At 43.8% G+C, this 27,108-nt stretch overlaps 8 protein-coding genes across 8 annotated transcripts; 6 read left to right on the top strand and 2 right to left on the bottom strand.

The window, feature by feature from the left end:
• Positions 1-916: 916 nt before the first annotated feature.
• CCR75_003714 (uncharacterized protein) lies at positions 917-2,668 on the top strand (the record flags this gene model as incomplete). Its single annotated transcript, XM_067961807.1, has 1 exon — positions 917-2,668. One exon carries the CDS (start codon positions 917-919, stop codon positions 2,666-2,668), a length of 1,752 nt encoding a protein of 583 aa, XP_067823003.1.
• A 15-nt stretch (positions 2,669-2,683) lies between these two features.
• On the top strand, positions 2,684-2,884 carry CCR75_003713 (uncharacterized protein; the record flags this gene model as incomplete). The annotated part of the gene is made up of 1 exon (XM_067961806.1): positions 2,684-2,884. The coding sequence occupies one exon, from the start codon at positions 2,684-2,686 to the stop codon at positions 2,882-2,884; it is 201 nt and encodes a 66-aa protein (XP_067822999.1).
• On the bottom strand, positions 2,841-4,052 carry CCR75_003712 (uncharacterized protein; the record flags this gene model as incomplete). Its single annotated transcript, XM_067961805.1, has 5 exons — positions 2,841-3,035; positions 3,123-3,213; positions 3,279-3,503; positions 3,565-3,909; positions 3,980-4,052. The coding sequence occupies 2 exons, from the start codon at positions 4,050-4,052 to the stop codon at positions 3,641-3,643; spliced, it is 342 nt and encodes a 113-aa protein (XP_067822998.1). The 3' UTR covers positions 2,841-3,035; positions 3,123-3,213; positions 3,279-3,503; positions 3,565-3,640.
• Positions 4,053-4,171: 119 nt separating this feature from the next.
• On the top strand, positions 4,172-4,580 carry CCR75_003711 (uncharacterized protein; the record flags this gene model as incomplete). Its single annotated transcript, XM_067961804.1, has 2 exons — positions 4,172-4,415; positions 4,471-4,580. The coding sequence occupies 2 exons, from the start codon at positions 4,172-4,174 to the stop codon at positions 4,578-4,580; spliced, it is 354 nt and encodes a 117-aa protein (XP_067823162.1).
• Positions 4,581-21,798: 17,218 nt separating this feature from the next.
• Positions 21,799-23,862, top strand: CCR75_003710 (uncharacterized protein; the record flags this gene model as incomplete). Its single annotated transcript, XM_067961803.1, has 3 exons — positions 21,799-22,629; positions 22,701-23,096; positions 23,156-23,862. 3 exons carry the CDS (start codon positions 21,799-21,801, stop codon positions 23,759-23,761), a joined length of 1,833 nt encoding a protein of 610 aa, XP_067823000.1. The 3' UTR covers positions 23,762-23,862.
• Positions 23,863-23,974: 112 nt separating this feature from the next.
• CCR75_003709 (uncharacterized protein) lies at positions 23,975-24,737 on the top strand. The gene is made up of 3 exons (XM_067961802.1): positions 23,975-24,178; positions 24,414-24,474; positions 24,543-24,737. The coding sequence occupies exons 1-3, from the start codon at positions 24,003-24,005 to the stop codon at positions 24,681-24,683; spliced, it is 378 nt and encodes a 125-aa protein (XP_067822575.1). The 5' UTR covers positions 23,975-24,002; the 3' UTR covers positions 24,684-24,737.
• Positions 24,738-24,973: 236 nt separating this feature from the next.
• Positions 24,974-25,867, top strand: CCR75_003708 (uncharacterized protein; the record flags this gene model as incomplete). The annotated part of the gene is made up of 1 exon (XM_067961801.1): positions 24,974-25,867. The coding sequence occupies one exon, from the start codon at positions 24,974-24,976 to the stop codon at positions 25,865-25,867; it is 894 nt and encodes a 297-aa protein (XP_067822576.1).
• CCR75_003707 (uncharacterized protein) lies at positions 25,074-27,089 on the bottom strand (the record flags this gene model as incomplete). Its single annotated transcript, XM_067961800.1, has 4 exons — positions 25,074-26,178; positions 26,246-26,812; positions 26,868-26,943; positions 26,998-27,089. The coding sequence occupies 4 exons, from the start codon at positions 27,087-27,089 to the stop codon at positions 25,948-25,950; spliced, it is 966 nt and encodes a 321-aa protein (XP_067822579.1). The 3' UTR covers positions 25,074-25,947.
• Positions 27,090-27,108: the final 19 nt, after the last annotated feature.

The following is a 27,108-nucleotide window of genomic DNA, read 5'->3' as shown; positions in this document are numbered from 1 at the left end:
AAAAACAACTCTAAAGGCTATCTCGTTAAATTTGTGGCGAGGAAAATAGATATTGACAGATGAACGTGTCTTGCATAAGCGTGACGAGAATTCCATAGCGCAAAATGACTTTAATTTTAAAGAAAATTCAGGTGCGTATCTAATGTTTTTGATTCTTTTTTTTTATGTGGACATGTGCTTTTGTTTCGAAATGTTTTCTCCAAAAATATGTAGTGGATTACTTTAGCACGTCAGCTGCACATTTTGTGACCCACCTACGGAATCTAAAGTTTCCGCACGCATGAGCAAATTACTGATCCACTGAATGCGGCTTTTGTTCCTTTGGCATCATGAAGCTTTCCGATGCTGTTAAATCGATATAAAAGTGCCTACCCGGTCAATATCATTATTGTCAATGAGAATTATCATACTTGTATGCAAAGATCATCGAGACCATTTTAACGTAACGCGACAAAAATTTAAGAAAACTTGAATGGCGATAAAAAATTGCCAAGTTGATAGCAAGCAGCAATGCAACAGGTCTGCTTCTAGCACCCGCACTGTCTCATGTGTACAGTATCTCAAGCAACTGAAATCACCAAAAATCGGCTAGCAAAAATCACTTGTCACAAACTTTGAAAAAAAAAGGAAGTCAAACCCAGGTAAAAGTAAAAAAATAAAACGAACAGGACATGCAATTTGTTTCTTACACCTTTTTTTTGCCTTCTGAGACCGTAACAAGTCGAATGTTGCCGAACCATTTTGCACCATCTTGTGAACCCACTATCTACCATATCGAAAAATTGGCCCAAGCTACCCTACAAAAAGTGCAAGTCTCTCCCGTCCGATTTTTGCCTGGCCAAAAAGATGAATTTAAGCAACTGCACTTTTCAAATGCATAAGCCCATTTTAGAACCATAAGTGGACTCACCGAGACATGTCGTCCCCTGTGCTTGTATCGCACGATTACGTGCAAACGCATACGATGCACCAGCGTGCAACACGGCAAATCATCGATGTGCTAAGCGTGTGTCTTAATTCCACGCGCCCCAAGAATCAATGGGCGTGCGTCCGTCGTGACAAGCACCAAGAGCTCTATGCCAAACGATCTCGACACGAAAGTACGAGTCAATCGTCTGTGTATTATCTCGCGATCAATGAAGCGTCTTGTACCTTTGAAGAAGTTTGGAATCTCTTGCACTTTGACTCGTCGAGTCAATTTCGACAAATGATGAAACTCGTACATGGTCGTGATTTCAAAGATGGACAATTGCTTTCGAGAAATTCCAATGAATTTTCGAAAAACCAATCGGATTTCAAAACCGAGCACGCCTCCGTGTCCTTTGTCTATCAAGCGCATGGAACATCGATTTCCATGTTTTGTAAACCGCAGCACCTCACATTCTTTCAAACATTACAAATGATTTATCCTGAAAAAACGCCAATCGAGTACGAAAGCCACAAATCACTTTCGACATCGTCATCTGTGGCTGGAATGAAACCTTCACGATTGTCGAAAGGAGTGCATAAACGCACGATTGCATTGAGTTGGCTTCCGTTTTCTCGCTCTTACGAAACCATGCTTGAGCATGCACCCGAGATGAATCTTCAGTATACGTTGATTATTGAAGAAATCTCAATGAATCGACTGCGATTGTCGTGTGTCACGAGTTCGTATCATGATAGAAATGACGGTCCATCCGTGATTTCTTCACGAATGGCACGTGCGATTACACGGCGACTAGCGTTGCAATCCGTGGGGCAATTACAAGTGGCTATAATGGCCATACGATTGCAAACGTATCGACAATTGGCTCCATCGGAATGGATTAAGAACCAAACTCGAGTTTGTTGTGTGCTGTGTTGGCAACGCTTTCATGCCCTTTTTCGTCGTCGTCATCATTGTCGGCTTTGTGGCGAAGTCATTTGTGGCTCGTGTAGCGACCTTCAGACGATTAATACGATTCATGTCAAGACAAAAGAGATGACAAAGATTCGCATGTGCCATTATTGTAGGAACCAAGCGATTAAAAGCAGTTTGAAGAAGAAGGTCAAGATATTGGAAACGCCTCAATCGCAAGATTTTTCTCGGAAGGCTCAGATGGATGCGCGTGTTGCTCCTTTTAAGCAAATCTTACCGACAAGTTTGGCATTTCGAGTTCCTCAAGACACAAGACTGCCATTTGAAAAATCATTAATTTCCTCGGTCGACAGCCCTAGCTTTATGAAACCAAAACTCGCCGGAACGAGCAAGTTACTTTCAATCCGATCAATGACTCGTAGTTCAAAGAATGTATGGCATTCCGTGCCTTTCACAATGGCGAAGTCAACGAGGTTTGATTGGCTTTCTTTTCAAGACATGCCACGGACTGAAGAGACCGTCTTTAGATCGTTTCTTCACCCTATTGCCACGTCACAAGCGACTTTTGTCCTTCCACTTGCGGATACAACGAATTGGAGCTCTACTAACGCATCGCTCTTATCATCCGACTGTTTCTTTGTCGATAGTGACGAACAAGAGATGGATCATTTTGACGATCGTCGAACGTCTTTAATGAGCTCCAATATGGGTCTTTTGGACCACGACATGAGGGAATGGGACGACTTGGGTATACCCGAGCGCATGAATGATTTTGAACAAGAACGATTCAACCTTTTACATGTGATTGTATCACGTGCATCAACGTGAATCGATCGGACACTGATGCATGAAAGTTGCGAGCTTGTGGCCGCGGCTTTTGGGGTTCGTGGTGCTTATGAACAAGGTGATGATGAGGAGAAGAGTTCTTATAACGATAAGTCGAATCAATTGCGAGGATCTTTCGACAATGCCACGGTTTTATCGAAAGCTACCGAAAAAATGGAAGACGAGTTGGAGACTTTATTGTTTGAATTAAAATTGTAATCTTTTTTTTGCAATAAAGGAATCCAAAAATAGGATTAAATGGGTTCATCTCGTGGCTCAATGAGAAGTTCATTTACAGCAACATAAGGTGGCTGCGTCACTGCGTATAAGACGGCACGACCGATATCTTCCGGTTGTAGCACGTCACATGCTGGGGTATAGTGTGTATAGTACATAATAACATACAATCAAGTATGCTTTTTTATACGTGTAATTAAAAAGCAGCTGTATTTCTTACCGGATGGCTCGCCATATAATTTCATGGCCTCTTTATCCACTCCACTGGCAGCATTGGCATGCTTCACTAAGTTCGTCGCAACATTTCCGGGCTACGTTCCACAAGAATCAAGTTTCACTAAGTACGCATTGCTTTCTGTAAAAACGAATGACCTACCTGAATGCATGTCACTCGGAGGCCACTACCAACGTTTTCGAGACGTAAGGCTTGGGAAATGCCCTCAATGAACATCTTGGACGCAGAGTAGACGCCTAACCCTGGAAAAACCTTTCGTCCAGCATCTGATGAGATGTTGACAATGTGGCCACTTTGACGCGCCAACATCTGAGGAAGCACAGCTGCCACCCCATTAAGTGTTCCTTTGCAATTAACATCGATGGTCTATTTCACTATTTAGTTAGATTTTTTTTGAAATTTTTGAATTCATTCCAGTCGCACTGACGCGTTCCCAACTGTCTTGATTAACGTTCTTCATGAGCTCAAAGGGCATGATACCCGCTACAATTCGCATGAAGACGTTAATTTTGAAGAAATGTAAGAGGCATAGCGTTGATAGGTGTCACTTGACCATTGTTTACGAGGATATCGACAGCTCCAAACGTTTCTTCAGCTCTAAACACGAGATGTTGTACCTCGTTGCGCTTCGTGACATCTGTCTGGACAATAAGAACACTGTTTTCAAGGCCAATCGATTGACTAATCCGCGTGCTGATCGTCTCCAGTGCTTCGAGTCGTCGAGCTCCTAACACGATCTTAGCTCCTGCCTGCGCCAATTCAAGCGCAATGGCTATGAAAAGGTGACGAAGATAAATATTTGAAAGAGTTTGGCATAAACTGTAAGCTTAGAGCATACAGACCGGCGCCAATGCCTCCCGAAGCTCCTGTGATTACTGCGACCTTGCCACTTAATGGCGTATTTCGGGTACTCATTGTTGAAATGAGCTGTTGATCTTGTCAGTGAGATACCGGTAATTCCTTCTACTGAAAATTAAATTTCCGTGAATTTTACCTACTTTACCGGTAGCACGAAGGGATAAAACAAATAAATAATGCAAGCAGCCAGACATGTGCTCGCTCTCACAGTCGCTCGCCGTCCTCGTGCTGTTTTCATGCATTCCTTGCTGCTACAATTTCATACACAACGATGCTCTTCGTCTTCTAGTAGGAAACCATTGCAAAATCCATTTGAGATCGATTTGAGTGTGCTTGAGGCACGTCAGACGAACCTCGACCACTTGCACGACGCAGACATGCAGGACGATATTTGCCAACTTCATCAAGGAAGGTTCTTAAGTACTTTACAAGCTGACTACACAATAATCTAATCAATAATTGCATGGCTATGCAGAAATGTCGAAGCTCTTTGGGGAAGAGATAGTCGAGAACATGGGCGACTCTTCTGGCATTAAGTGCACTGCTAAACTTTTGAAACCTGATGAACTTATTACGGAAGCGTGAAACTTTAAATAATTTACCAGTGTAATGCAACCCCCCTTGCTTCATAGTAATATCGAGCAAATCGGTTGAATATCACATCGTGTGTACATTCCTCACCTTGAAGCTGAAATCCATAATTCATTCAGATTTTTAGCCACTGTTTCATCCTTTGCATTAATCTTAATTTCATACATTATATATTTTTGTTAAGTTTCTTCAATGTTGTTTTATAGTAAGTAAAAAATAGCCCTTTAAAGAAAAATTATCAAAAGCTCCGCTGAATTTTTGGAGCGGGCGCGGACACTGCTAACGAGTGTCAAGGGAAGGAGAAGCGCCGAGATAGCCGACAGAAGAAGCGTATGATGTATCTGATAATTATCTTGCAACGTCCGTTCGTTTGAATTGAGACCATAATTAAATAGGAATAGCGCCGGAACAAAATTCGTATATTTGAAAAGTTTTGTGATTTTTCAAATGGACAATTGTCTTACTGCAGAATATGTATGTATTTTAACGGGCTAAAGATGCCCTTATGTTACACAATCCCCGTTAAGTATACTTTGTGTGCTTAAACATGGTCAACTACTTAAGTGATGTAATTGTACCTACCATCTGGGTGTGGTTCACATTGTGACGCACCCTTGTGTATGTGATGTCCCTGAGGGCATTCACAAGCGAGGATGACGGCTAGCGTCATCCGTTACGCAAGGTATCGAGAAAGTTACGCTCGCAATGCATAGTGTTTAGCTACAGAGATAACATTTTTGGATTGGTTAAAGATAGTCAGTCTGAAAACTGCTTCCTAGTTCACAAGTACGCACGTGGAGCCGGATTACCGCTCCCGTGACGTCACTTAAACTAAGGCACTTGATTCGTTTGGTGGTTCGCTTAGGCCCCACTAACATCCTCACCGCACGTGAGAGAAGACGGTCAAACCGTTTCCTAGCTGTGCGAAAGGTGTGTGCTTAAGTAGAGCGTGGCCGCATTAAGACGTCCCCACCTACCTATATTATTTCTATTTTTAATATTTTTTTGTGGATAGATGTTGCAAAAATGTAGGAGCCTAGTAATGTGTTTTGGACCAATTCATTAATTTAAGAGAAGTCGCGTCCCGGGACAAGTTTTAACAGAGATAGACACATCATATTGCAAGAAACACGGATAGAAGGCGTCAGCACGTGAGAACTTTTAATTATAGAATCGGCCTTTTTGCAGCTGCTTTGATAGTTCCCGTTACTGTACAAGCTTTGACAGCGATTCCAATGTCCATACAATGCGACACTAAGATCATTTGGATGCTCCAGATAGCTTTGTTTCAGATGTAGTTGGTCAACAGGCTAGTGAAAAGATCTAATGCCTGGACGAGTTTTAATGTCACCCTTACCCGCTCCTTGTATGATGACCGATCCTTTCGGGGCTATTATAACGCTTATCGAAGACACCATGTAGTGCTAGCTTTCTGTATGCAAAGAATAGACGCACGGGCTCGGCACTATCACCACTTGAAACGTTTCTTTTGGGTGACTATAGAAAGGTTTTGGCTTCTTCCGTGCTGTCTTACGATCTCTGTTACGATATGAAGCTCATGTGCACTATGTGAGACCCCTGACAGGCACGAAAAAAAGAGAAGCAATCAAATTCGGTGAACTGTTGGTGTGTAACAGGGCACCCTTTCCTAGTACTGATAACAGTATTAGTCCACCTTCACTGATGGGAAGGTGGGGTGCCTCGAAACTTCACGTACACAAGAGTATAGAGAAAGGTTTCTATGGAGCTAAGAGGACTTAGCTCAGAGTGTCTAGACTAGGGCTTAGAATAGAGCAGTAGAACTATTTTTTGACTTAAAACCGTAAAAAAGTAAAACGTATCAATACATTAAGTTGCTACGTAACGATCTTCTATCTACTAGTGACTTTATTATATTAGGGACAAACTCTGCACGCCGCCTACTTGCGCACCGCACAAACGTGTCATATAATCATTGGCGGATTGATTTCTACTTATATCAACCAATACATAGAGCTCGTATCTTATTGCGTCAATACTGCTTCAGTGCAAGTGGTGCCACACGTCACTTCACGTACACAAGTACGTCTCTCTTTAAAACACTTGCTTTAAAGAGGGTTAAAAGTAAACTGTATTTAATATAATTAAGTTCCTATCTTTTTCTTCTAACTTAATTAAATACTAAAACAAGAAATGTTAATAAAGTCTTATCTGTCTTTCTCTTTGCGCGCTAATTGCAAAATATCCAGATGGCAGACAAAAAGTGCTATGTTGCCTCTTTTAGATATTGCTCAAAAACAAAACGGTTGTTGACCAACTACATCTGAAACAAAGCTACCTGGAGCATCCAAATGATCTTAGTGTCGCATTGTATGGACATTGGAATCGCTGTCAAAGCTTGTACAGTAACGGGAACTATCAAAGCAGCTGCAAAAAGGCCGATTCTATAATTAAAAGTTCTCACGTGCTGACGCCTTCTATTCGTGTTTCTTGCAATATGATGTGTCTATCTCTGTTAAAAATGTACTTCTTTATTTATTATCGCTCATAGGAAATTTTATAATGTAACGGGACACCCCGTTACATCATCCCCTTTACCAACCGTCACAATAGTGACTGATGTGGAGCAAAACAGGGAAGAACTATTATGTCTTCTCCTGTAAAATCGCATTTTTGGTTTCTTATATTTTATATCAATTTCATTGCATTAAAAAATTTTTTTTAAATCAATTCGTTTACGCATGTGTCTAATTAAACTTGTGCGCGTCGCCCGCGAGGCCGCAAAGCTGGCAGCTGCACGGATTAGTGCACCTGTTAGTAATGCAAATGTTAAGTAGACGCTTATGCGTCTACCGCGGAGAAGAAGTCACCTCCTACTTCAATTGGAGGTGAGTGCACCTGCTACTCCCATTATGGGTGACTGGCGTCATCGCCTGACTCGGTGAAAACTGTTAATCCCTCGAAAAAACCGGAGCCACTTCCGTGAAATCTTCGGGCTCTGACGTGACTACAAAATAAGTGATGACTGAGTTCTTTAAAGCTTCGTCAGATCCTTTTGGAGCGGAGTTATCTTGTGATGACTCCATGGACGACGACCACTCTAATTATGTCAGCATGCATCACCAGGAACACAGTGACTCTAGGGATCGCGCCGAGCGCCACGTTAGCGTTAACCTTAACATGAGCCAGCGGGAGAGAGACTGCAATGGATGCGGTTTGTTCCCGAAAAGAAACCTTGGTTGCCCCCTAAGCGCAACCTAACTCGTTGGTCTGGTATGATACCATATTCCGTTGTTAGACTTATACAGGCTTCACAAGCCTGGTGAGGACGAAACGGAAGTCTTCATCGATGCCTTTTTCCAACATCGGTGGTACACATGTAAGCGGGCAAAATGCCACTTCTTTGATCCAAGCTTGGATAGCATTTGTACAGAATGTGCAAAGCATAGTCCACGAGCCTGGTTTGACAAGCTGGATGTTTTTGTGAGCGGTTCAAATAACGGAACGTGGTAGGTGCCCGCTCAAGCTGCACCGTTTGTCTAGAGAGGCTGTACAGCCATGGCATTATTGTCATTACTGAGTTTGTCCACTTCAATGTTAACTAAATCAACATTGTTAGCCTTCGCATTGACCGTAGGGTCAATCTGTGATGAGCAAGAGCTAGAAAGTTCTTCGCTCGAGTGAGCCCCCCCCCCTGAATAAGAGTCACTCTGTATGCTTTGAAGAAGCATGCACTGAATTGTTGATGGCAAATCCTACCATCGGCAAGAGCTCGCTCATCCTCGGCATAGAGGGAACGTATTCGCGAAGTATCTCTTCGAGGATACGGTTTGCGCGCTTCGTCAGACCATCTGTTTCAAGATGGTCAGAAGTTGATTTTTTCAAATGTGTTCCAAGTAATTCGAACACAGATTGCCAAAACTCTGCCGTTACTTCAGGGTCTCGATCGGAGACTAGTTCCCGGGGTAGCCCATGGAATAAAATATCATGTCAACAAAGACACGAGCACTGCCTTTGGCTGTGGACGACTCCGGTACTGCAGCAAGATGTACTAATTTGTTCGAACGATCAACAAACACAAGAATACCATTGTTCTTGTAATCGCCTTCGGGAAGTTTAAAGACGAAGTCTATAGATACGGACGGCCAAAACTCTATCGTAACAGGCAGAGGTTGTAACGGAGCACGTGATGAAGCTCTGGGCTTCACTCACTGACAAACTTCGCAAGCACGTTTGTACTTGCGGACGACTCATATGGCGTTGCCAGTAGAAGTCGCGACTTATCGTGATATAAGTATTTTCACGTACAGGATGAACACTTACTGGTGCATCGTGGCATTCATACATGATGTGCAAACGCAAATCATTATGGGCGGGGATGACGACACGAGGTGCGTCGCCAGCAATAGCTGTATAGAAAAGGAACCCATTGCGCGTTGTGTATCGATCTGTTGAAGATCAATACAATTTTGACAATCCTTTTGAGGATTGTTCGGATGGGTTTATAGGGTAATCCATTAACCCTTTTAGAGCCTTCTCTTCTTGATAGACCCTTCTAACGTCGTCAAGTAATGTTGACGACGGAACACTGCTTGTTGCAATAGTGGCCCTATGCTCACTGATGATGCGTGCAGCCGGCTTAAATTGTGCGGCCGCGAAAGGACATCAGCGACGACGCTATACTCTGATTTATACTCCCTGGCGAATCCGCGAAGAAAGACAACCATCTCGGCATTCTTCGCGAGAGGTGTCGACTATTACGGCCGTGCGTAAAGACGCATGGTCCGTTTATACAATAAACGGTCTATCTCCCAAGATATATACCCTAAAAGTTAGTCAGTGTATATTTTATGGCATGGAGTTCCTTGTCATACTGCGTTCAGCTGGTTGAAACTGGAGCGATTGATGACGACGCGCTCTGCGCCGTCTGTGTCATATTGCATTAACGCATTTTGCATCGCTGGCGCCACAGACCACATGAAATGATCGGTCTTGGTCTGCGATCGCCAGGATTAGTGATTGCATCAATCTTTGCTTGATACTTTTAAAGGAACGCTGTCAATCCGCTTCATAACCACTTGGCATTTTCTATAACAAAGAAGAAATATGTCTGTCATCTCGGCATAATTGCGTGGGTACTTGTGTAAGTACTCCACTAGGCCGAGAAACTTTCGAAGTCCCTTTACATCGACTGGAACAGGCCAGTCGGTGATCACCTTATCTTATCCTATCTTATCTGATTCAGGGCGTACACCGTGTTTACCCAAGATGCACCTAAGAAGTGGTATTTCGCTTGCAGCGAATACACATTTCTTGAGATCGTAAGTGTAAGACCTTTCGGACGTGGGTACGATGTACTTCAACGTCCGTACTTTTCATTCGCGGCTCTGCTATGAGCAAAAACGTAATAAAAATAACTCTGTGCCCAATCCCGCACCGATTTCAACAGATTATTTACACATCTTTTAAATGTCGTAGGGGCATTACTAATCCCTGCAACATGACTAGCGGCTCCCATAGAATACCGCGTGAGGTGGTTAGGAATGCATGCACAATCCGCCATCCTCCTGTTGCTTTGCGCACACAGAAGGTCGAAGAGCTATGTGCGGAAGTTGACCCCTCACAATACCCGCTGCTAAGAGATCGGGAAAGAACTTGTCGATCGCTAATGCTTTTCACAAGGCAGTCGCGACACAGTATTTCGAACCTGCCTTTATCTTGAGGCAACTCGCACGGTACGGATTCAGGGAATACATCCTTATATTCGATCAAATCCTTATATAAATGTCTTTTCTTCAAAGACTCCCAGGATTGGGACGTCAAACGCTCCATTCGAGACTTCTAATCGAAGACACTTTCGTCCATCGATGAGCTGCTGAGGACCTGTTAGTTATCAAAAAATACAACTCTTAACCAAATATCGGCCACGTACCTGTCATTTCGGTTATGTATGCAGATCACGCAAGATTCTTTTCGATTCAAGTGTTGGCAATTAAGTTATCGCCGATATTAACTTAAGAGGCGCTATTAGATCAAGTGTATAAGCGCGTACACTTAATCCATTTTTGCTGAGACAATTACTGTTTCGTTTTCCTCTTCATAACTTATTCCCAAAGGTACCTGGAAACCTTTGACCACAACTTTCCGGGGACCTTTTCCCACAGAGTTGACTTGGGAAGTATCCTCTCCGAATGCTCAAGCTGTGGTTGCGCTACCACAGCGTTTACGATCGACTCTCCAGTCGATCTAAGACTTTCGAACTGTCTCTTATAGACGGGCGATTTATACTTTCTTGAATGTTGCATTTCAAGCAAGCATCGTTACTTAGTATCACTCAACTATTCTTGTGGTCGAACTTCGAAGCTGCCTGTGCTTGTGCAAAGCCTTCTGGATCTAACTCCATAGTGTGTTGGTCATTCACACTGATGTCTTGTGCAGTCATGCAAACGACCGAACTACAAGTGAGGACGTCGCACTCACTCGTAGGACATCCACACACTTGTGGACGCTACAAAACGTCCACCAGTTGGCAAACTGATGAACGACAGGCAGGCATCGTCAAGGCTTGATGCTGCCAATTTATGCATAGCTCGTACTTTCTGAGACATGGTGTTCCAAGGATGACATCAATTTTGTCATCCAAATCTAGTAAGATGAAATCATTATCATTCTGTTTACCCTTTAATGTGTGTAAATAACCAACTACACGTTTCGTAGATGTTACAGATGCGCCTGTTGCTAGGCGCACTGTCATCATCACAGAGGGAAACGCGCTCAATAAATTGAGCCTGCGATCTCCTAGCGATTGGCGTCCAATTAAAATTGTTTGACGCCTACAATCGACTAGGGACTTAAGCGGCAACTTATTTGACACTTTTATTTTCAAGGTGATGAGCTTACCTCATCCCCTGAAGCAGTTGCACAATGTTTGCGTGTGAGGAGCAAGTTTCGTCAAAAGGCCTGCAAATTCTCTTAACGTTGCCGGATTGGTAGGGCGCTCCGCACCTATTGACGCCTACCGTTTTTGGCAATTCACCTCGCGGTTGCGAATTTGCAAGAGCGTCGGGTCCGAGTCCTCCGCTGTTCCTAGCGAATGGTCGGTCTTTTCGCTCAGTATTTTTAGGTACTGGTCGTGAGGCACTACACTCGTAGGCGTAGTGGCCCGTCTTTTGACAACGATTATATTTTGTAACCGTTTTCAACTTGAAGAGCGATGTTTCTCGCTCTTTACGTACGAGAAATCGATGGGTTCTGGACCTCCGTTATCTTGTCGCCTCGGTGGACAATATGCACCCAAGTGGACGAAAGCCTGTTTCAGGCTGAAGTCCTCCAGTTTCGCTGTAGAGATCGCTTAGTCGAGCAACTTTAATTCTAGCCGGAACAGGTGGGTCTTAACAGGTCCGTCTGCGAGACCTTTAGTAAACACAGTTGCCTGCGTTATTTCATCAATTGGATGACAAACGATACCAGGTATCGCGTAAGTTAGGCATAAGCGCATAGATCACGCTTGCCCTGCTTCAAATACAGGGGCTCGGCTCGAGCCCTGAATGCGGCACGTATCGGCTCAAATGTGTGTCTGAGCCGGGTCTTAACGACATCATACGACCCAAAGACTAATGGGTCGTGAAGCTGGAGACTCAAGGCCCAAGATTTGGCACGTCCAGCTAATTTGGACATGCCAAATTTCACTTTCGTCGTAGCATTATTACGGCGAGCTTCTATGGCGTCGTCTAATTCGACGAACCATCTTAAAAGGGAGTCGGTTTCATCTGCCTTAAACTTAGAGATTTTGATCTTTAAGCTTTCGGTTTTCTATTTTTCGATTCGGAAGCGTCGGCCATTAGCGGCATTTACATGCTGCTGTCTCAACAGTTCCAATTGTTGAGCGCCCTGTTCTCTCAACACCTCGATGATTTGAGAGACTTGCTGGTGAAGCAAGGCTACTTTCTCATGGGGCTCGTCGAGTTCTTGTTGTATGAGCTCAGCTATGGCCGCACGCAGTTCATCTCTTCCCAAAGTGTACAGCATTGCGCCAACGGCTGGCCCGCAAACGACCGAACTCATTCGTTCGATCGCTCTCCATTCAAAATTACTCCAATGAGTAAACCCTTCACGCATTGCGTGATAGCCTTCTTTAGGTGCTGGAAAATTCCTCCTTCTTTATCCAACAAGGACATGTTGGATGGAACGTGTTTAGGTTGTTGAGCGGACTACGAAGTGCTAACAGGTGTAGCGGGGCACCTTCACTAGTACTGATAAGTACTAGTTAGCCTTACCCTGATTACAGGCACGTGTATTTCCTCGAAACTTCACGTACAAAGGTACAGAGGAAGGTTTCTATGAAGCTAAGGGTAATTAGCTTAAAAATCTAGACTAAGGCTTAAGAATAGAGAAAAAGCAAAACTCTATTAATATATTTAATTTCCTATGTAACGATCTTCTATCTACTACTGGACTTATTATATTAATAGCTAATTAAGTATGGCACCTCCTTGAACACCGCACAATCGTGTCTTCTAATGATTGTCGGGGTCGATATAGACTTAAATCAATCAATAAAGCTAATGTCTTGTTACATCAATTATTTCAAATTTGGTAATACTGGAACTATTTAAGAAAAAATTAATAAAGGTAATATTGTTGTACTTCTTTAATTACTTCTTCCTATAGGAACTAATATTTATAATTCCTTACATTAGATATTATTATGTAACGGGTCACCCCGTTAGATTTTTCCTCTTGTAGAAAATAATACTTATGTAACTGGACACACCTTAGATTTTTCCCTTTATAGGAAATAATGTTTGTTATACCTGTTACAGGAAATGATATATTTGTAGCGGGACACCCCGTTTTATTCATACATTATTGCGAACATAGTGACTTTCGATTGCTGCTGGCGCCATTTAACTCTACTTTGCGAAAATTTTGACACCATAAATTGGCAGACTGTGGACATTGCTTTAATACGCTGGAGATTCGGCGAAAAAAATTGTCGTTGGGTTTAAACTTTCTCAATCGAGACATTTGTGCAAGTCCTAATTATTAACTCCCAATCGCCTTTTATTTAGCCTGCAACTAGCCAGTAGCAGGCAATAAATGACTGAAAAGTCCTCACAGCTGGACGTTCTACTGAGCCGTCACCGTCACATGGAAGTGGGTTACCCTCGTCCTCACCGTCCTGTTCTTCATCGATTGGCGTACATGCGGGATAAGTCTGCTCCAGGCTTAGTCCTACAAGCACTTCTCGAACACACTGATCTGCTCCAATATGTACACAATCGCTTGAGATTGCGTTACATAATGCTCAAAAACTTGGTCACTTTCCCCAAAACTTTAGGCTCAAATACCTCCATGTCAGTATAAATTGATGTATGTCGCAGACTCTCTTGCCAGTCACCAATAGGTCATCCATGCAGATCCTCACTAGTGTGACCGTTGATGCATTCGAGTACAAACACTGTCGGCATAAATTTGTGCAAATCCTATTTCCGTAAGTGTATCATGCAGCACCTGTGCTCACAAACGCCCAGCCTGTTTCAGCCCGTTTAGACTTTTGTAAAGTTTCATTGCCACCTTGCTGTTGTCTATAGTGCTTCAAATCTTTAGCATCGTCGAATCCCATTTCTTGTGGTCCGTAAAGTGCCATCTCGGGCCCTCCTCCTTGTCTGCTTTTAAGATAAGCAATAGGAACATCTCTATGTCGGGCAGGCAAACCCCATAATCGCGCCAATGCTATGCCGTTGTCATCTCCATTACGGCACTGAAAGTCATGAAATCAACAATATAGGTACACATATTACCGCAAGCCACAAGTATCCCTTTAAATCGGCCCAGCGTCCCGTCCGCGTGATTTTTAGCTTATGAAAACCATTTTGAGTGTAGCAAAGTTTGACCAGGACTCCTGATTGTGGAAACCTCCATGTCTAGTTTGCTTTTATCGAATCGATCTCGGAGCGCATTGCCCTAAATCAGGCTAACCATTGCAACCGGTACATATTTGTATCCATGTATTGAGTGGTCATGTGCCTTACACTCACGTCTATTTTGCTTAAAGAGGCGTCAGCCCTGATTATTTGTGCTTACAATTCTTTCCCTTCCGCTGCCCTGCGCTTAAACGATCCTTTATTTTAGCCAATAAATTCCTTTCCTTCACAGCCTATTTTCGTTATTCGACATCTCGGTCTAACCTAAAGTCTTTTTTGCGAAGAAGTTTTGTAAATGACGGCTTCGCTAAATGCCCATGGCCTCCACGTTTCTGGCATGTTCCGCTGTTATTACTAAGCGCACACGTGATCCTTCCCGACGATTATACCAACCTTGGAACGGAATTCCCAAAACCACGAAATCAGCTACAATTAGCCTGACACCGGTCAAGACTTCGATGGGAGTAATCGCTTCAAATTCGCGCTGCTTAAGCTTATTCAATTCGATTATTTGTGGGTGAGTACCGCTGTCCTTCTTTGACTATGCGTTCTTGTACTGTTTTCTTGAGCACAAGTTATGCAGGAAGCGTAACGCCTGAGCCTCACTGTCCATTATCTCTTTTAACTCTGTCATACATTAGATAACCTAGTCGCTCATGCAAGTCTAGAAGCGTGCACTCCCCCAAGACATTCGCGGAAATATCTGCAGCGGGTAGTGCCGCAAAGACTTGCTCATTTCTTAATGCAGCGTACTCGCTCCGCGTGCACACGACAAGTATCACTTTTCTCCATTTTAACCTTGACCCTCGTGCTCCATCACTAGTGCGCTTTTAATAGCGGATTTAGCGGCTTTAAAGGCCGGGACTGATAAGAGATGACACGGTCAACGCCGTCGTTATCCTTTTGCATGTGCGTGCTGCCGATTTTTGCAAAATTACTTGCATCGCAGACGACGCTAAAGGGCTTATCCGCGTATGGCAATGCCAAGACCGGTGCCTTCACAAAAGATGCTTCACTGATGTGAACGCATCTTCGTTGCTCAGTGTAGCTCCCTTTTTTCGAGTTTACATTAGGATAGCAGGTTGTGCGTGAGATCCTATGCAGAATAGACGTTGATCAATGTAACCACGTGCATTAATCCATCCACGGTGCTCGCAACGTGACTTGATCCTTCTTGGTCACCTTGATAGCTTGTCCATCAGAAGCTTTAAACTCGTCGAAGCAGTCGACCGCGTCCTCGAGCAGGCTAACGTCTTTTACCAAATGCTTGCTGACGCCACTATGAAAAATCCAAGTCTGTCTCCGACTGCTAATAGCGATATTAATACTCGGAGCAAATGAAGGCTGCTTTTCACCAATTTTACCTTGCATTATCTTTTGGTATGTCCGATATAATCATATAACTAGCATTTCCTTCCATCGTTAGGAGCAATTACTTCAGCTTCACTATTAACAATGTGGGTATTAAATTTGCTGTAGGTAGATTGACGCCCACCACTTATTATATGCGTTCTTGTATCTTGTTCAAACGCACTGGCGAAGTCCGCTATTTCCAATGCTTGTTTAAGATAGTCGGTACAACGACGATTAAGCCGCGTTTGCATTGCCCGCTTTAACTCCAACGCAGTGCCATCGCAGAGGTACTACAAAACAAATTGAATTCGGACAGTTCGCCGAGCTTGCCACTGCGATCAGTACTAGTATTTTTCCGTCCATACGATCACTCTGTTTGCGTGCTCTCACCAATCGTGTAGCTTGTTCTACAATAATTTTTCTATCGTAAACTGTTGAAATATGCACAAAAAAGGTGCATAGGGCGACGTTTCAAGTTACGCGCAGTGAAGTTAAGTAATACGACTTCTTAAGATACATACAAAGAAGGTACAATGAGTGCAAATTAAGGGCTCATTACTCACCTAGATTTCACTGTCGCATGCTCTATGATGAGTCGGATACTAATTAACTCCTATTAAGTAATTTAGGCTAATTAGTGAGGCACAATTAAGATTAAGATAATTAATATTAGTTTCCCATTTACTACTACGTTCATAAGCTACCCTTTTCTACACCATTTTAACAGGTTACGAGCCCAACTTCCAACTCACCTGCAAGTGATGTCGACCTTCCGACAACTTCTAGTCACGAAAGGGCTAGGTCGGTATCGGCAACAACCATACCACCTCATACCTCTGAAAGGGGTACGGAAACTGAGGCGCTATCCAAGATGATGGATATGCTTACTGGGATGGAAGAACGAATGAAGGAGATAGAAGCTTCTCAATCCAGGTTGGCCGAAGAAGAAAGGTTAAGAAGTGCATTGAAAGTGGGATGTTTACATCCATGCTAGTTGCGGATTTCGCTGGTCGACTACACCGCGATGCCTTGGACGATTCCTTGATGAGGGATCGAATGCTTTGGGTGAATAAAATCGGTACCATCCAAGGGCACGAGCTAGGGTGGCACAGAGGAACAAGAAATTCCTCAAACCCCTGTGCAATTTCCTCTGTATCAACCTCGAAGCCTCCCAGTGCTGATTTAGCGAGCGCCACCCCTGGTATGCCAGACAACGAAAGTTGGCAATTCGAAAGTTCGATTGGACCGAAGTATATGCTGGTCTGGGTTCAGTTTTTTTTGATTGGGTAAAGACGTTTTGGAGACAGGTTGACATGGTCCAAGAATCATGTGGATTTCTTTGGACTGAAAATGTCAAAACTGACGTTTTCGGACAATATCTTACGGGCACTGCCGAAATATAAATCAGCAAACAAGTGGATTCATGGTGGCAAGTTTTACCAACTCTATAATACGTGATGCAGAGGATGCATGACACGTTCAAGACAACAATAACTGCTGCTCAAGCAATTAAACTCTTTACTAACAAAAAGGAGGCAAGGCGGTCTTGGCCTGAGCATTTTTTATACTTGGTGGCTGTCAGCGATGCAGCAGGGGGCAGGGAGCAACAAGCACTGGACAATATTGTCAGATACTCCTCCCTTGATTTGGTTCCCATTTTGATGGCCAAGTGCTCAACCAAAAAAACGATTTTTTGGTTCAAGCTGAGGAATTGGCTCATTTTGCCCAAGCGATCGAGCTCGAATCTCGATCGGGTCGAGCTTCTGGAAAAGAGGTGTTGGCCAACATTGAAGATAAGATGAGGCGCAAGGAAACCCGCACGTGTTATAATTGCGGTAAAGCCGGACACATGAAATTCGACTGCAAATCCAAACGAGAACTTCGAGATAATGGCCGACACGGAAAATTAGCCGAAAATATAGTTTTGGCGATTCAGGGGGTCAGAATAAACCGCAACTATTTGGATAACTCAAACGGTATTACTGAAAGCTTGAGTTCAGATGCCTGGATACTAGACATCTCGTAAATGAGAATCTCTACTAGAAAATCCAAAACCGTGTCAATAGTGCCATTTGGCGGATGGCGAGATAATCCGACTCACTCAAGTCGGAAATGTGGTTTTGACGGTGATGGCTCAAGGTCGTGAGAAATAGATCACACTTACCGAGGTAAAATACCTGGCTTCCGAGCTTTCAAGAAACATTATTTCGTATGGAAAGCTCGAGTGTAAAGGTTTCGGTCTTGGGTATACCGGTAATTATCGCACTTTGACACGAAGGTCAGATGGATTGGTGATTTTTGACATTGACATGAAACATAATGTGCTTTACGTGCAAGTGGTGGACACTGAGAAAAAATCGTAAGTCCTCAAAAGAAGTGATAATCGTTGTGCTTGCTGAAGGACCAAAGTCACCCAGGGCCTACAACTAAAGTGGTACATTGTATCATTTTTACCAAACGTTAGGTCATCTTTCGTACGACACCATTAAAAAGGATGGCAAAGGAACCAGACTCTGGAAATATGATAACGAGCATCTCAAGACCAACACGTATTTCGTGTGCTCAAGGGAAGCAGACTAAAAACGCTTAGTCGAAAAAAGCACAGGTATCAACTCCCCAATAGATCGAATCGGGGAAGGGGGTAGTCTGTTCAGTTTTGAAGGGTCCTATGACGCCTAACGACAGACTGGGAACAGGTACCTAGTCAACTTTATCGATCACAAATCCAACTATTGCAGGGTGTTCTTGGCACCAACAAAGCAAAAGGCAGTAAAGAAGTTTGAACACTTCTTAGCGTTTTTCGAAAGGAGATTTGGTAAGATTCACGTATTGCGTACAGGTGGAGGTGGCGAGTACGAAAAAATGGATTTATTTTGCAAAACTATCGGAGTAGCTCGTCAAGTCAGCAAAGCTCGTAATCAAGCTTCGAATGGCAAAGAAGAGCGTATACACAGGAAGTTTAAATATGGCAATGTCAATGATATTCGCTAGTCGGTTACCTTTATCATTTTTTGGGGTGATGCCGTAGAATACGCCGCCTACATTTTTAATTGTAGCCCTACGAGTACAAATGCAAAACGGGCATCACAATCGAAGTGCTAACAAATCAAGTGCCAGATTTACGGGACATCATGGTCTTCGGTTCCATGTCTCGAAACCCAGGCAAAAATTCACTTGCACAACGATCACAGGTAGGGATTATCATTGGAAAAGTGATGAAGTCAAGGGTTTCAGGGTCTTAATGCAGAAAGCTACTAAGGTCACGGTGACATAACCCGTGCAGAATATTGAAACTTTGAGCACGGACCAGAATAATTTCTTAGAGAACGTTGGCTTTTGAAGGTCAAAGGAGAATAAGTATCCCATTCGAAATCCAAGATCAAGACAGGTGATAAAAAGGCTAAGACCTGGAAAAGAAATGCGCGTCAAACCAGAAGTAAGGTTAGGTCAAATGAAGTAATACAGGCTCGAGAGGAGCCAATGAGACCTGCGCAAGTCGTTACCCATGTCTATGAAAGGGACCCTAAGCAATATGGTGCAGCCATGAAAAGTTCGAAATGCAAAGGGTGGAAGATATCAATGACTGAAGAATTGAAGGCATTGGAAGATAATGAGGTGTGGGTATCGATTAAGCGACGCCCCACAGTAACGCCTTACACACTAAATGGGTGTACAAGACGAAGACTGATTCTAATGGAGACATCGAACGATTAAAGGCCAGGCTTGTGGCAAGTGGTAACGAGCAGGTATATGTAATTGACAATGAATCCACGTTCGCTGCTGAAATGGATATGCCAACAATTAAAGTGTTGCTGGCATTGGCGGCCACTTGAGGAGTTCCAGCCAAGCATGGATATATTCCTAATGCTTACGTTAAGTCGGATAAAGAGCCAGGATTAGTCGGATATATATATATATATAAAGAGCCAGGATTAAAGATATACCTCTACCTATCGCAGTCGATGGAACTGGGTACTGAATTTTTTCAAAAATTTGGGCGTCAAAGACAAACAAGAAGTTGTATTGGAATTACGAAAGAATTTGTACGGCTTGAAACAAGCCTGGCGTCTGTGGAGCCAATTGCAACATCAAAGTGAAAGAAACAGGGTTTCGGCAATGCATCTCAGACATGTGTCTCTATTGGAAACGCGACAATATTGGTATCGTTGTTGTAGGTGTGTATGTCGATGATCTTCTGGCTACTGGGACAATCTCAAGGGCAGTAGAATATATTTTCACTGGATTGAAGATTTTATCCATCAAAGATCTGGGTCAATTTACAAGTTCCTAGGAATGCGTGTAAATTTCGAAGATGCTCAAGGTTACAACCTAGATCAGGAGGAGACTATCCCGGAAATTTGCGTGAGCATTGAATGCTGGAGGCGAACCCCGCGCGTGCACCAATTGGCGCCGACTGCTACGAAGTAGCAACGATGTGATGTCACCTTTCTCGAGAGCTTACCTAAGGATGGAGGACCCTCAATTAAACATTTTCAATCACTTGTTGGGTCATTATTGTGGAAATCGAGGTGTACTAGACCTGAAATAGCTTTCGCGGTTCACAAAGCAACGAGACAGACACACAAGCTAAGACTGCAAGACTGGAAGCTTGCGAAAAGGATTGCCAGTTACTTAAAAGGAATCAAGGCTCAGAAGCTAGAAATGAGGCTGAATCAAGGGAAGTTACCGGCATGTGTTTGGAGTCGTACAGTGACGCTGACTTTGCAGCCGACAAACAAGATCGCAAGTCGCTTACCAGAGGCATTATACTCCTCAACAGTATGGCTATTGGTTGGAAGTCCAAAAAACAAGGGAGGTTGCTTTATCAATAATGGAAGCCGAGTTTGTAGCAGCTTTTAAAGTTGCAAGGGACCTATTGGGCGCGCGTGAAATGCTTATAGAAATTAATTTGAAGCCAGCCTTACCTATGGTTGCGCACGTGGGCAACCAAGCAGCTATAAGCCAACTTACGGGTGAAGCAACGTCGACAAAAGCCAAGCACATCGATGCGAATCAAATTTTTGTGCGATTATTCTAAAAAAGGGGTAACTTTCAGCTCATTATGTGAAAACCGAGTTAATGCTAGGTGATTTACTCACTAAGGCGCTAGATATTCACAATATTGAAGAGTTGCGAAAGTTGATGCATATCAACTTAGATTTGGAGGTGAGCATGACAGAGGAGGAGTGGTGGAATATGCACAAAGAAGGTGCATAGAGCGACGTTTCAAGTTACGCGCAGATAAGGTACGTAATGCGACTTTTCAAGATACAAACAAAGAAGGTACAGTGAGTGCAAATTGGGGGCTTATTACTCACCTAGGTTACACTGTCGCATACTCTATGATGTGTCAGATACTGATTATCTCCTATTAAAAAATTTAGGACAGGCTAATTAGTGATGCACAAGTAGGATTAAGTAATACATATTAGTTTCCCATTTACTACTTCGCTCAAGCAGCAGGTGGGTCTTCCGGGGGCTTGGGCTCATTACCTGTTATTTGTCCTGTCGAGTTGGCTGTAAATGAATAACTACATGTATTAAAAGCTCAAGGTCTATATGCTTATACGTCCGTTACCTAAAATCTCTCATGCTGACTTATGAGGTGCTCTACCTGTTCCGAGGGTCGCATATCTTCATTGCGCCCTCTAAACATCATCGGTTGCGCCATTCCAAATCACCAGTCGCGTCCTTTCAACAGTTTGCACATTACAAGGCCGGGATTTGTTATTAGTAACAATGATTTGATATATACTGTGGCACTTTCTCAGCGTACAAGTACTTTACTAGTAAATACAACTTATAATCTAATCCTTTAAATTTAAATATAAATATTAGAATCCCAAATCTCAACGCTCGAATCAGGAAAATTAGACAACAAATGAAATAACCACATTTTTGGCCATAATCTATCTAAATTTCGCTGGTAGCAAAAACATAAAATTTAACTTACAATGAAAGAATCGCGTGACGGCATCGATTTTTTTCCGTTTGCAATCACACATAGCCATGATCGTCACACCGACTTTGATCGTCAGCGACGTAATCTCGCGCGAATGACCACGTTTAAATCGCGAAGGCTCCCAATCCTGCGCTCTGTTGCCGTTCAAGCCACTCGCATACACCACGTCCATCTGTTACCACCCTCTTCGTTTCCACACGAAGCTCGCAGCAATCGAGCGCCAACTTTGCGGCTACGTCTTCAGCGTCAGTGGCGAGCAAATGTGAACGTCATTTTGACACTGGGACTGATGTGTTGCCTAGCCACGACTGTAACTGCGATCTCACACAATACCGAAACGCCAAGTGATTTGTACATTGCATTAGTTAGCATCCCTGTATTGGACAAGGTCCTTCCGCTCATGCATCTCGCCGAGGCGTTGCTATCGCGTGGCGTCCGTGTCGGCTTTGCGCTTCCGGAGAATTGTCGTCCGTGGGTACGTGACCTCAAAGGACTTGAATTTATTTCGTTAAACGATATTGTCGGCAAAGGAAGGGCAGTCGAACAAAGTCTTAAAGCTTTTGAAAGCCTTGGCGTTTACGAGAGTTACGCGAATAGTTTACGTTATTATGCATCGTTTCAACGCCCAATGTATCGTGCATTACTAGCGACTTTTGCAGTCGATCAACCAGATTTAGTGGTTGTGGACCGATACACTTTTGCAGGGTTTGATATCTGCCATCGGTTGCAACTGCCTTACGTGATAAATAATCCGCACTTGTTGCTGGACATGGATGCCCCTCCTGCATCGATTTCGGCCCCATTTTCGAATTATGTGATGCATGTAAGCGGATAATTACGATAAAATGTGACGTTTTATGTAAATTAATGAATGGGCTTGCTAAAATTTGATAGACCACGAGTGTACTGGAGCGGTGTTTAAATAGCATCTACCGTCTCCGTTTTCGACTCGAAATCGTGCGAATTTATCACGAAATCCACGCTGTGCGGCACGAAGTTGGACTGGAAAGATCTAATTACAATTATCAATTGCCCGGCCACGTTCTGGTGCTTGTGAATTCGGTTTTTGGCTTGGATGAAGCTCGTCCTTTGGTTCCACAGTTTTTAATGGTGGGTCTCTTGCAGTCAGAGTCGCTACAGCGCGAGCATTTATTAGCTACAAGTACCACAGTCGGGCATAGCAAGCTTCCAGTTGCACTCAGTGCGTGGTTACATACTTCTGAAGATCTCGACAAACCGCTCGTGTTTATTAGCTCCCCCTTGAATGAGTTCTTGACCCCCAAATTCATCGTAAGTACTGTCAAATGTCAAGTCTTGGAAGCAAATTTAAAGACTTGTGGTGCATGTAGTTGAACGTATTGAAGACTGGAAATGCCCGAATATTGTGGAGACTTGCACCTAAAGAGCAAGAAGCTATGGGGCTCGTCTCTTTGCCGTATAATAATGTCATGATAATCGACGACAGACTAGATGATGCCACAGTGCTTGCATTAGTGCCTGAGATTGCGTTACTGATCACTGCAGGCGATTTTTCGACGATTCAAGAGGCTCTTGTGGCTGGAGTCCCGATCTTAGGTCTTCCACACTCTGCAGAACAATTTGAAGGCGTGAATGCCGTTGTGCGGGCAGGAGCTGGATTGCGACTCAAAGCCAAAGATGGCGAAAGCACTTGGAGTGATGCAATACATAAGATATTGGTGACAGAGTCTACGCACTTTAAAGCTAATGCCAAATCCCTCGGAAAACGTGTGAAGATTGGAGGTGGCGTCGAAAGAGCAGTTACTGAGCTACTTATCGTTGCTGAACTGGGTGGGCATCACTTGGTACCGATGCCCGATTTGCAGCCACTGTACAAGACGTATCTTGTCGATGTCGTTCTGATCTATGCAGCCATTTTTTGCGGTGCAGCGATTATCCTGCGCACGACAATTTTGGTTTTCTTGTCCATTTTGTAGCTTTAAAAGAGACGATGGTGTTAGCTTGGGCTAAATGGGGCAGTTTATTAGCATCACAACACTGTTAAAATTTACAATGCAAAATGCCCTTTTAATTGTAACTAATTTTGAAAAATTTGAACTTTTAGTTAGAATTTTTTTATGACAATTTCTTGTCGCATTTGCTTTTACATTTCGTTCAACGTATTATACAGAATTATCAAAAATATTCACTAAATGTTTAAAATGCTTGGATAATTTTATGAAAGTCAAGAAGAGAACCCATTCGAACCCAAAAATGTCGAAGCAGTGCCAGACGAACATTACAGACGCTTTCGATGCTATCTCCAATTACGAAGAAATGCTCATTGCGCAAGGTGAAGCGATGGGTATGGAGCGAGGTCGTGAACATGGTATCGAAGAGGGCTACGAACTTGGGTGCGTTCCTTGCGTTCGAAAGTTATGCCGATACCTAGCGCTAAGAGCTCGTATCAAAGCACTATAAAGGGCGCGGAAATCGGTAGCGAGCTGGGATTTTATCAGGGCTGTCACTTAATGTGGAGTCATATGTTGCAAAACAGAGACTTAAAGAGCAGTTTACCGTACGTGAATTCGTCCACGACATGAAGCTGCGGTATTGATAGATAACCGATGCATCACTCTATTGGCGCAGTCCTCGAGCAGCTAAGTCGATAGCGTCCTTTGGGGAATTGATAAAGACTTTTGAGCTGAAGGTACGTCAGCCTTCATCGTGAGAAGACGATACTAGCAGCGATTTGAATGCTGCTTTTGATTTGGGCAGAACTCGTTAGACGACGATATCATACACAAGCTGCTTCTAATACGTGCCAAATTCAAAATCATTGTAGCAATAACGGGTCTTCAGAAGAAATTAGTGTACAGTGAAGAGGAAATTAAGGCACATAAGGAAATGTCATTTTAAGTAACCAATTCGACAATTTCGGAGCAAATGTCTCTGTTTGAAGGGCTATTTTGACCAACAGAAAACGTTTCCTTGTATTTGCACACAGCTCTACATTAGAGCATTGCTACCTCAAAGCTGCAACAACTTTTTTAAAGGCATTGCTTAATTAAGGGTCGATTGATAACGTCACAGTCAAGTTTATAGAAATAGATAAGATAATGTGAAAACGAACTCGATATATTCTCATTACTGCGAAGCTATTGGCTGTAGAAAAGCTATCCCAATGATATTCCTCAACATCGAGCATAATGTCGCTGGGGAACCGTGTGGATTCGGAGGCAGCGGCGCATGACGAGAGCGAGTGGGTGTCCCGCGGTGAGGCAGAAGCTTTAATTACGACAGTAACTACGCAGATCACTGTAGCCCCTCCTGCCTCATCCAACGGCCAAGTGATCGTATCAAGCGAAGACGAATTAGATCCTCGCGCAGCGGACTTGGCCGTGCTTGGGGACACCTGCTCCATCTGTCTGCAGATGTTAGAGGACCCTGTGATGCTCACAACCTGTCACCACGTCTATTGCTTTGAGTGTCTGAGCACGTGGTCTCACAGTCAGGCACTGCACGGTGTCGAGGTGCCAACATGTCCGTTATGCAAGAATTCATTCCAGGAAGTGTACGCCAACGTGCGCAGTGAGGTGGACTTTGAACTTCTTCGCTTTCAAGGACGATGCATACGTGATCAAACTGGTAGGCCAAGACTAAAGGATCATAATGACTGCAATCAGGAACGCTTAAGACGCCGCTCACTTGTTTACCGACGCCATATGCGCCTCGCTCGAGTCGCTAACCAACCCATTATCGACTCGAACGCATTTCCAAGGATGCATAAAGTCAAAGGAGAGTATGAAGTATGGATGAAAAGAGAGCTGAGAGCATGTATTGGACGTGACGTGGACGTGACCGTTCTAATCGCGATCATTGAGTGCTGTCTTAACAAAGTGTCTCAGTGTGGACCACAGCACTGCTACAGCGAGTTGCAAAATGCCTTGTCGCCGTTTTTATATGATGATGCCAGCCATTTTGTGAGAGAATTGGCTTTCTTTCTTGGCTCTCGATTGAACGTAGATGCATATGACGATGCGGTGGAATACCGATGTGAAAGTGCTTCCGAGTGTTCGAACGCTCTATGCTGCGGTGGGTAATAGTCGTTGATCAGTTCACCATTTTGAATATTAAGTGTAACATATGGGCATAGTAAATGTGAAAATGGGTTACTATCGTTTTATGCCTTGCCTAGTACGAGCGCAAGCAGCGCCATCCGAACGTACATGCCGTTCTCCATCTGGCGAAAGTAGGCGGCACGGGGGTCAATATCAACTTCTCTAGCAATCTCGCCAACACGCGGCATTGGATGCATGATAACCATTGTCGACTTGGCCTCTTTAATCGTATCCCGTGTAATGCAAAAACTGTCTTTAACAGCATTATAATCAGCTTCGTTTTCGAAACGCTCCTGGTTACAGTACCCCTCGCAATTAGTCGGAGTATTGCACACTAGTAGTACACAATATACCACAGACCTTTTGTACGCGCGTGACGTAGAGGACGTCAGTCTGCTTAATTACGGAATCCAAGTCAGTGGTCTCGTTCTGCACAATTCCTTGCTCGCTGAGCTCCATGTATACATCGCGCGGCATCTTTAAGCTTTCAGGAGACACGTAATGAAACTTAGCGCCATACATGGCCAGAAGCTTGGACAACGAGTGCACGGTGCGGCCGTTCTTGAGATCACCTACCATAGTAACCACCTTTCCGGTAAAAGTAGCCATGTCACCGAATTCACTGTAGATTGTGTATAAATCCAGCATGGCTTGGGTAGGGTGTTCGCCCACGCCGTCACCAGCATTAAGCACGGGCTTTGTCGTAGCTTCCGCTGCTATCAGAGCGCTGCCCTTTTTTGGATGTCGCAGTACGATGACATCAGCATAGCTCGCAAGGCAGCGGATTGTGTCGTGTAAAATCTCGCCCTTTTGGCTGCTAGACGAACTTTCGTTGACGCACAGAACAAGGCCACCAAGACGCTTCATAGCAGCCTGAAACGAGCTGCTCGTGCGCGTGGATGGCTCCATAAATACATTGGCGAGGAGCTACATCGAACGGGTCTGAATCAATTCGTACGAGTAGCTATTTTGAAACGTGTACCTTGCCCTTCAGCAGGTCGTTGGCACCCTGCGTCTTGACCATGTTCTTCATTTCATCGGCCACATCTAACACACGTCTACAAATGTCTATCACAATTATCTTGCAGTACTATGCAACTTAGTCTACGTACTGTGCGCTTTCTCTACTAAATTGCACAATGGACAAAATGCTTTCGCCTTCCCAGGCACCAACCGCCGTCTTGCCGTCCAATGTGTGCGCCATTGTCTCACTGTTTTGGCTC

This window comes from Bremia lactucae, linkage group LG1 (genome assembly GCF_004359215.1).
Source record: "Bremia lactucae strain SF5 linkage group LG1, whole genome shotgun sequence".
NCBI lineage: Eukaryota > Oomycota > Peronosporomycetes > Peronosporales > Peronosporaceae > Bremia > Bremia lactucae.
Note: the sequence above shows the minus strand (reverse complement) of the source record. Positions and strands in the feature narration are given on the sequence as shown.

Excerpts from the sequence above, each read along its gene's own strand:
- CCR75_003709 (XM_067961802.1), top strand. The coding sequence starts at position 24,003 with ATGAAAGTCAAGAAGAGAACCCATTCGAACCCAAAAATGTCGAAGCAG. Across the intron at positions 24,179-24,413 it reads GAAGAGGGCTACGAACTTGG|TCCTCGAGCAGCTAAGTCGA; the intron begins GTGCGTTCCTTG and ends CTATTGGCGCAG. Across the intron at positions 24,475-24,542 it reads TAAAGACTTTTGAGCTGAAG|AACTCGTTAGACGACGATAT; the intron begins GTACGTCAGCCT and ends TGATTTGGGCAG.